The sequence below is a fragment of the Ovis aries genome, chromosome 18 (assembly GCF_016772045.2).
Source record: "Ovis aries strain OAR_USU_Benz2616 breed Rambouillet chromosome 18, ARS-UI_Ramb_v3.0, whole genome shotgun sequence".
NCBI lineage: Eukaryota > Metazoa > Chordata > Mammalia > Artiodactyla > Bovidae > Ovis > Ovis aries.
In genome coordinates, this window is record NC_056071.1 from 6,217,659 (window position 1) to 6,226,363 (window position 8,705).

Consider the following 8,705-nt stretch of genomic DNA (forward strand, 5'->3'; position numbering starts at 1 on the left):
GATTTTGGAGCCCAAAAAAATAAAGTCTGACACTATTTCCCCATCTCCTATGTATACCTAAAACAATTTTAAAGCATGTCATGTGGCCAATCAGTGAGACTGTGTTTGTTAACACTTGTTCTTCACCTATTGGGGTAACCATGGGTGTAAACCTTGGGCAGGCCTCACCTCTTGGACACAGACAACTCCATTTTCTCCAGCATCATCCCACATCTTATAATTCTGAATTACCAATTCCCAAATTAAAAGGGAGGAATCAATTTTCCTTCACAGAAGAAATTATTTTATTCCATTTGAAAAAAGTATACATTTCTTTGCCTGGCAAAAGTCATTTTCTCATGAGTCTGCATCCTGCCTTTTGAAATTAATGGTGACAAAATGCTAGAGAAACTTGTGGTCCTTGGGCACAGCACACAAACATTTGACTAGAAAGGCATTTATATGATCAAAACATTTCCTGTAGCACTGATTCACAAGTTCACTTTAAGACCAGTTTGACTTTGAAGAAAACATTTAGTTTTATGATTTAAATCTGCTAATTGAACCTAGGACAAAACAGTTTTTCACATGACTGAGAGGGGAAACTGAAAACCCATCTCAAGTACTCATCCACAACATTCCCCTTTTCTTACATAAGCTCTTTTAAACTGATCTCTAGGCCAAAGGTGTCAAATGCCTTAAATCTGCCCAAAGCTCAGCATTTGAGCATCATGTTTTTCTCCCTGGAGGCAGACCTGTCCAAGGCTCAGCCACCCTGGCCAATCTCCACTCCTCCATAGGACCGAGGCAGGCTCCTACCCTCACCCCAATCACGCTTGCTACAACAGCAAGGCCTCAGAGGCCAACCAGGCCCTCCACGAGCTTCCAAACTTAACACCACTGTTGCCTTGTAAGAGAAGAAGATGGGCAAACCTCAAGCATCTCTTTTTATGGTCTTCCACAGCAAGAGTCACCTCTAGGCTCTACATTAAGTGTTTGGTATTTTAACATCAATAAGCTACATTGTATTCACCCAAAGAAAGGTGACTGAGTCCTAATCCTGTTGTACAACTCTAGAAGTCCTAAGAACGGGATCAAGGAAGCAGAGCAAGTACATCCATTTTCCCTGCACCACTTTGCCAGGAGCATACTGGGGCCAGCAGATACTGGGCTGGTGACTGCTCAGCTTTAGAAATGTCATGTGTTGGGACCTGGGTGATAAGGCACTCATCTTTCTCCCTATACCTACCCCACTCAACACAGATCAGAAAGAGCTCCTTCCAAGGATGCTGACTTGGGGAATCCAGTTAGCAATCACTATGGAAAAGGTCCTCAGGTGAAACTGGGCTATGGCCTTCAAATGTTCTGGCCAGCAAGTGCTGGCTACACCACGAAAAGCTTAAAATGTGCCTGTGTGTCAGATTAAGGAGCTCTAAAATTATGAGGAACAGAACTGCTATTTACTCAATATTACAGCAGTTTCGATTTAGGGCTTTCAAAATTCTAGATATGACATAAAAAAAGCTACCTGGGTGTAAATGTGAAGCAGGGCTTGTTACAACTGTAATGTATCACGCACTGAAACAGGGTGGCATCTCATTATTGCACACCGTCTTTGCTGGGGAGATACAAAACATCATTTTTCAGAGCCAGTCATCCCTCCACAGTAGGCAGGGGACAAAGCAACACACAAACAAAGCTGACACCAGGGTCTCCCATACGCAGGTCCATCCACCAAGGCCATTCATCTCCCTCCAAGCATGTCCAACTTGAGGGCCTATAGTGCTATTGTGAAGACACACAAGTCCAGTCCACTAAATGCCTTCAAGGAGCAGCATTTGCCATGTGTAAAGGTCTCTCCTGTCGCTCTTCTCTGGATGTAAGAGGCTGAGAATGCTGATGTTTTGGCTCCCACAAGCTTGGGTGAGTCCACTCCCCATGATGAATGTGACTGAGAACATGATGGTAACTTCTGATATCTGTCCATATGTCACAGGAAAAAAAAAAAAAAAAAAAAAAAGCAGCATGCTAAGATATGGCCAACATCAGCAGAAGCCCAAGTGCTAAAGTTGGCCTGATTCCTTAGAAACAAGAGCTAGTTCCCCCCATGGGTGGTCTGACTGAACTGGCTGTCTGAAGAGGGGATGGTTGGCATTGGAATTGCTAATCTCGGGGCTTGCCCTGGAACTGCACTTCCTGCCATGGAGCCATTAGGAATAGCAGTTGTATTCAAGATACTAGGGGTCTCACTAGTAGCTTGTATTTTAAAATAAACCAAATAAAACACTGGTAAAACAACTCCAATTAGAAGCATGATAAAAACAGCATTCCACCACTGAATTCCACAGTCTGCACCATATGTCGGTATCTTTGGAGGAGCAGGAAGCAGTGGCTGACTGGAGGTCTCTATGGAGTAACTTTCACTCAAAAAGATTTCTGACTGAACTGCATGTTCAATATTCTGATCAATGCCCTTAAAGAAATCCATCAGTGAGCTAGATGAGGTGCTGGCATTGACAGCTGCTCTGTCTGGGTCTGGCTGTTCCTCGAAGGTCACTCTGGTCTCTGAGGATGAGTTCAGGAGGGGTCTAAGTTCTTTGCGGGTCTCTGTTAGGATGCCATGGTTTTTCACTGGAATCTTAATAGATTTTAAAGCATAGAAGTCTTGTTCTCTGATGAAGTTGTTGACTTTCTTGATATCAGCAACCTAGGAAAGCCATGAAGACAAACATCACAAAATATATAAAGCTGTTTAAAACTAATATCCAAAAAATGGCACCTAACCTTCCTGGGTGATGGTCCACACCCACATCACTTAAGAATCTGACGAACACTGGAAAACTGTTTAACTATACACAAAATTGAGTTCAGGCTGAATAACTGTTTTTTGGCTTTAACTCAGTCTTAATGTACAGCTTACTCATCAAATTTTTGTACAGACTTACAAATTGGAGCAACTCAAGATCCGTTTTGGAAAAGAATTTATTGTTTATTTGTCTAAAGTGTGCCTTCAATAAAAAGCCTTAAGGTGAAACACTTCATGGTAAAAGAAGGCTGTAGCCCTTTCTGCATTTAACTTTTTAGGCAACAGTGCCCCTGTCTGGCTGACTTCTCTCCTGCATCAGAATTTAATTTAGTAGCTGCAGTAGATATCAGCATTCAGCAAACACAAAGCCTTAGCCAGCTCTACCGACACTAGGACCTAGTTCATATGTAACAACTTCTTGAAAGGTGTGCTCTCATGATTCTACTACGTTTTCCTTTCCAGATGTACTATATGGCCTATAAACTTATTTTTAAAATAAAAGCAACCTAGAGTTAATTCAGTTTGAGGCTTTCAAAACACTTTCTATAACTAGAAACATGCACAGAGTACGCATCAAGTTGGAAACTACAGACTGACACCTTCCATTTCAATATTATGACTTGAGAAAGGAACATGACCTGAGTTTTAAAGACTCACAACAAAGTTTATGACAAAGTCATAACAAACTCAAACTTCAAGATTTAAAAAGCAGGGGGAAATGTAAGTCAAAGACAGATCCTCCCTCAAGTGATTGTTTGAAAACTTACCAAAAGCATCAGAGATAGATTCTAAGGTTTTAACTCCTAAGTCCATTTAAACTAGAATGTAAATATAGTCAACAGACTTCATTCAAATCAATCATCTTCATTATTTTAATTATTTAGCAATTGCTTTTACCATTTAATTGTATTGGGGTACATCATGTAACTTAAGGTTCTTGAGATATTTTTGTCTTTGATCCTAATAAGCTAACATCAAACTTATTTACTTCAAATAGGAAAACTGATCACTTATTAGATAAATTATATAGTTCTTTTGGTTTTGTTAAACATCAGCATTTCAAGAAGCCCACTGCGTCTATTCAGGTCTTTGTAGGAAAGGACTCAATTTTTAGCCCTTGCTCTATAAACCATTTAGTATGCCTACAGAAGCTGATTATTAGGATCAAATAAAAATCTCAGTACGATTTAGAGACAATTATTAGTCCCAAGGGGCTTTCCAGGTGTCTCAGTGGTAAAGAATCCGCCTGCCAATGCAGGAGATACAGGTTCGATCCCTGGGTCAGGAAGATCTCTGGAGTAGGAAATGGCAACCCACTCTAGTACTCTTGCCTGGAGAATCCCATGGACAGAGGAGTCTACATGGCGACAGTCCACAGGGTCACAAAGAACTGGACATGACTTAGCAACTGAGCAGGCTTGCATGTGTCCCTGGAGACCAGTTTAATACCATGGGAAACAACAGTCCCACACAACATGTTGAGTCATTTGATCCCTGCTAGATAAATGAGAGACCCTTCAAGGATAAAAGGATTTTTTAAACAAGTAGCTTATACAGCCTTGGAGAGAGCCATAGAAAATAGCAGCACAGTGCTAGCAAAATGAAATAGTTTGAATCTAGGAGAAAATGCAACAATTCAATAAATACCCTCCTACTTACTTTGCCATTGTTAATCACTCTGAGTGCTAAAAACATAATTAAAGAGAGAAACAGGGTTATATAGGTACACAGCATACAAAGGATAGATCATGCAGTTCTGAAAGAGAGAAGGCAAAAATTTACCAATCAAATAAGCTACAATTAGCAAGGAATGTTTAAAAACAGAAAAGTAGCAAAAAAAAAAAAAAAAGGCAAGCACACCAAAGAAATCTTGGATAAACTCTGCCTGGCATCTCTGGCCCATTATGCGTTAAATAAAATGTACTCAAAAGACAAAAGGTTTCAGAATTTCAGTTTGGAAGGACAAGGAAGACCAGAAGTACTGGGCAGAGAGGGAACTGTCCCATCACCTGAAACTCCTAATTCCCTCTCTCTGTGATGAACAGGTCATTCCACCTGCCCTCCATCTCTAGCTAGATAGGAGTGTCCTTTACTCTAGAACCGGCTTCTCCCACCCACTTCTGGGGGTCAGGAAGAGGTAGGAAGGGTCCCCAACCTTCAGTGAGTGCCTCTGTTCCTCTTAACACAGGGCCAAGGGGCAGGTGGTGCCTTCTCCTGTGGGGTTTCTTACTTTGCAGCCATACTGAAGAGCGAGCTTGTTGAGGCTGTCCCCCTGGGCCAGCTCCCGCTGCAGCAGCACCACGTCCCCTGCTCCTGGCCGGTGAGAGTGGTGGGCACCCTTCTTCTGGCCCTCCTTGCCCCGGGGCCGCAGGGCCATTCGGTGGGACTCTTCCTCAGAGGAGTCCTCGGAGTCCTCAACACCATTCTCAAACATGTAAACGTGGCTGGTCGGAGTCCTACAGACCACAGCTGGGCCTTGGAAGGTCTTGGTTATCACCTCCTTCTGCCTCATTTCCTTAACTGAAAACCAAACCCCAAGGTTAATTTCACACAAGACATATTCATTCCTCTGGGACTACAATGAAGATAAATGTCTTCTTCTTGTTAGAGATGACTTCTTTCCCTAAAATAAATACTCAACACATACTCATGACATGTGTTGAGTATTTTGTGCACAAAAAATATTCAAACGTATTTATGCTGGCTGAGATGAAGGGAGAGATAGGCAAATAAATACATTTTTTCTTAATTACATATTTTTGAGCAAAAAACAAGACTCCCCTTTCTTCTCCCTTTATTCCTCATCCATTGCTATGTCTCCCCAGAACCCACAGATGTACAGAAATAACTTCTCTTTTTGGTCCTGGAGTAATAAAGCAGCAGCTGGGATCACTGACGAGAGGTAAGGACTGCTCCCAACTTCCGTCCTTGCACTAAGACTCTTAAACTCAGAAACTCTTACAAAAAAATTCTTGCTCAACTCTTCAAGCATTCCAAAGTAGTTTTACTTAAGGTCAAGACTAAGAATATTTGCTTAGAAGAATTATGAGACTAAATACTCTGATCTTGAAACTGCTTGAATTATGTAACAAGTGAGGCAAGTTAAGGGGAAGATTTCTGTCAAACTAAGGAATTCGTCCGGTTTCTCACAGCTCCCTTGGCCTTCAGAACCTTCCCAAGTCTGGTTTTTATTTTCACTGCCAGACAAGTGCAGAAGCCACAATACAGCCTTTTCGCTCTCCAAGTGGCTCGAATGAACTTCCAGAAATGAAATCTCAAAACCGGGAACGACAGCCTGCAACAGTTGGCACTGGGTTTCTTGGGAACCAGAAGGGATGCGGCCCCCTAGGAACAGCGGGGCCGCGGAGCGACCCCTCCCTGGCCCCAGCCCCCTCCCCGCACTCGGAGCCCCCGCCGGCTCGCGGGGAGGGAGGTAAGAGGCGGCTCTCCGGATTTCCGAGGGTCACCCGCGGCGGCCGGAGCTCGAGCGGACCTTCCCGTCGGAGCTCAGTGCCTGCAAGAAGCCCCGGGGCCTCCGCTTCCCTCGGAGCTCCTTCCGCGAAAGGAAGGGGGACCCCCAAACAGGAGCTGTCTAAGAAAACCGGCGGAGTCCCAACGTTCCACAGAGGCACGACCTCCGACCTCCACCCCAGAAACCTCCGGCCAGCCCTCGACAGTCTGGGTCGCGGCACCTCCAGCTGCAAGAGGGTGACCTCAGAGTCGCAGGAGTGGCAGCTGGACACCCAGACTACAAGCGGGGCGACGCCACGGCCCCGAATTAGGACCATCGCCCCCCTCCAGCAGGCCCGGTACCTCAGCATCCGGGATCCACCGAGACCCGCCGCCGCCGCGCCTGCCGATTGGCTGCGGAAATCACCTGGCGTCTGGGGGCGGGAACGGCGACGTAGCCAATGAAATCAGTGATGGGCGGCTCCGGCAGTGCGGAGAGGTCGGCACAGGACCTGCGAATCCCAGGGGCGGGGCCGAGGCCGGCGGCGGGGCGGGGCCCAGGCAGAACCCCTGGACCGAACCTCGGCACGCCCGCCTGACTGGGTGCCGCGCCCCGTGGCCGGTCCTGGCTCCTGTCGCTCCCAGCTCTCCGCTGAGCCTCCGCTCTCTCACCCCCTCTCTGTCTGTGATATGTAACGACAGCTCGGGTACCTAGTAGAGGGTAGCTGAGGCCTCCGGCCAAGAAAGAGCCCCAGGGGATCTGCGTGGGAGGGTGAGGGGTCTCCGCAGCCGGGGTCTCCGCAGCCTGGGTCTTCTCTGGTCTGAGCACGGGAGTTTGCTCCGCCGCGCCCCGCCCAAAAGGATAAAAAAGAAAAGTCCACCGGTGTAACCCGCGAACCGCGCAAACAATGACCAGAGAAACATAATTTATCAAGTATCACATGGTGGAGGGCTTTCTCCATGATACAGTGAATGTTGGCAATTTGATCTCTGGTTCTTCTGCCTTTTCTAAATCCAGCTTGAACATCTGGAGGTTCATGGTTCATGTACTGTTGAAGCCTGACTTGGAGAATTTTGAGGATTACTTTGCTAGCATGTGAGATGAGTGCAATTGTGCAGTAGTTTGAACATTCTTTGGCATTGCCTTTCTTTGGGATTGGAACGAAAACTGACCTTTTCCAATCCTGCGGCCACTGTCGAGTTTTCCAAATTTGCTGACTTATTGAGTGCAGCATTTTAACAGCATCATCTTTTAGGATTTGAAATAGCTCATTTGGAATTCCATCACCTCCACCAGCTTAGTTCATAGTAACGCTTCCTAAGGGAGACTCGCCCAAAGGTTCACAGTAGGTTAGCAGTAGCTTTGAGGCACTATGGAAAATGCACGGAAGCCTACACCAGTTCTGCATTTACCAGCTGTGCAACCATAATCTTTCTGTAAGCTTTTTGGGCCTTGGTCCCCTCTTTCCTGATAGCAGGGCTTCCCTGATAGCTCAGTTGGTAAAGAATTTGCCTGCAATGCAGGAGACCCTTGTTTAATTCCTGGGCTGGGAAGATTTGCTGGAGAAGGGATAGGCTACCCACTCCAGTATTCTGACCTGGAGAATTCCATAAACTATACAGTCCATGAGGTCACAAAAAGTCGGACACAACTGAGCTACTTTAACTTAAATTACCCTCTTCTACTGTGTTGTTCCCGACGCCCAGGATGGCCATACATTCCTTCTGCCTGGAATAATTCCAGGTTATGCCTGTTGTCTCAACAGAATTATCATTAACACCCCTTCCCTTCTCACAGTGTCTAGACACACTCTCTGCCCCTGTGGCAGTTTTCAAGGCACATGCTTTCCACCTACCCCTGGAGGTCATTGTTAGTTCATCACAGAGGCCCAGACAGCTGTTAGGCATCAGCATAGAACATCCAGGACAGCCAGGACCAATAGAGCTATACTGTCAGAGGAGGTGAAGTTGGCTTGCCATCCCTACTTTGTGGAATTGGGTGTTCTTGATCTGGTTTCTTAGGTTGTGGTTTCTCTAGTGACACAAGAAAACCCATTGGTCGTTGTGGCTCAGTCTCCTATCCACAAACGGGAAAAATCAAAGCTTCTTGATTTCTTCCACATGTTGTAAAGTCATTTTTAGAAATGAAGCCCTTGGGAGAAACATGGCAATGAGTGTTAAAGCTCACACCTACAAAGATGTTGCCAACTTTAGGAATTCAGAAGAAAGTGGTAGAAAAAAGGCTTAAGAAATAGACTGCATTTGGTACAGCAAAAAAAAATTATTAAAAAGTTAAAAGGCATGTGATGAATTGGGTAAAAAAATCTGTTGTCTTTGATATGTTAATATCTTGAATATATAAAAGACATTTAGACCTTAATAAGAAAAAAACAAACACTCAATGGAATAACGATGTAAACAATTTGCTAAAGAAATACATACAGAAAAAGGGGTGTCAGTTCAGTTCAGT

General features: G+C 45.0%; 1 protein-coding gene across 2 annotated transcripts; it reads right to left on the reverse strand.

The window, feature by feature from the left end:
- Positions 1–260: 260 nt before the first annotated feature.
- Positions 261–6,664, reverse strand: LYSMD4 (LysM domain containing 4). 2 transcript variants are annotated; one of them, XM_004017714.6, is made up of 3 exons: positions 6,599–6,664; positions 5,016–5,305; positions 261–2,686 (listed from the first exon to the last, which is right to left on the reverse strand). In XM_004017714.6, the coding sequence occupies exons 2-3, from the start codon at positions 5,295–5,297 to the stop codon at positions 2,075–2,077; spliced, it is 894 nt and encodes a 297-aa protein (XP_004017763.2). In that variant the 5' UTR covers positions 5,298–5,305; positions 6,599–6,664; the 3' UTR covers positions 261–2,074. The 2 variants fall into 2 exon arrangements, with proteins under 2 accessions (XP_004017763.2, XP_042090970.1); XM_042235036.1 differs by having other exon boundaries at positions 6,478–6,628.
- Between the last annotated feature and the right edge of the window lie 2,041 nt (positions 6,665–8,705).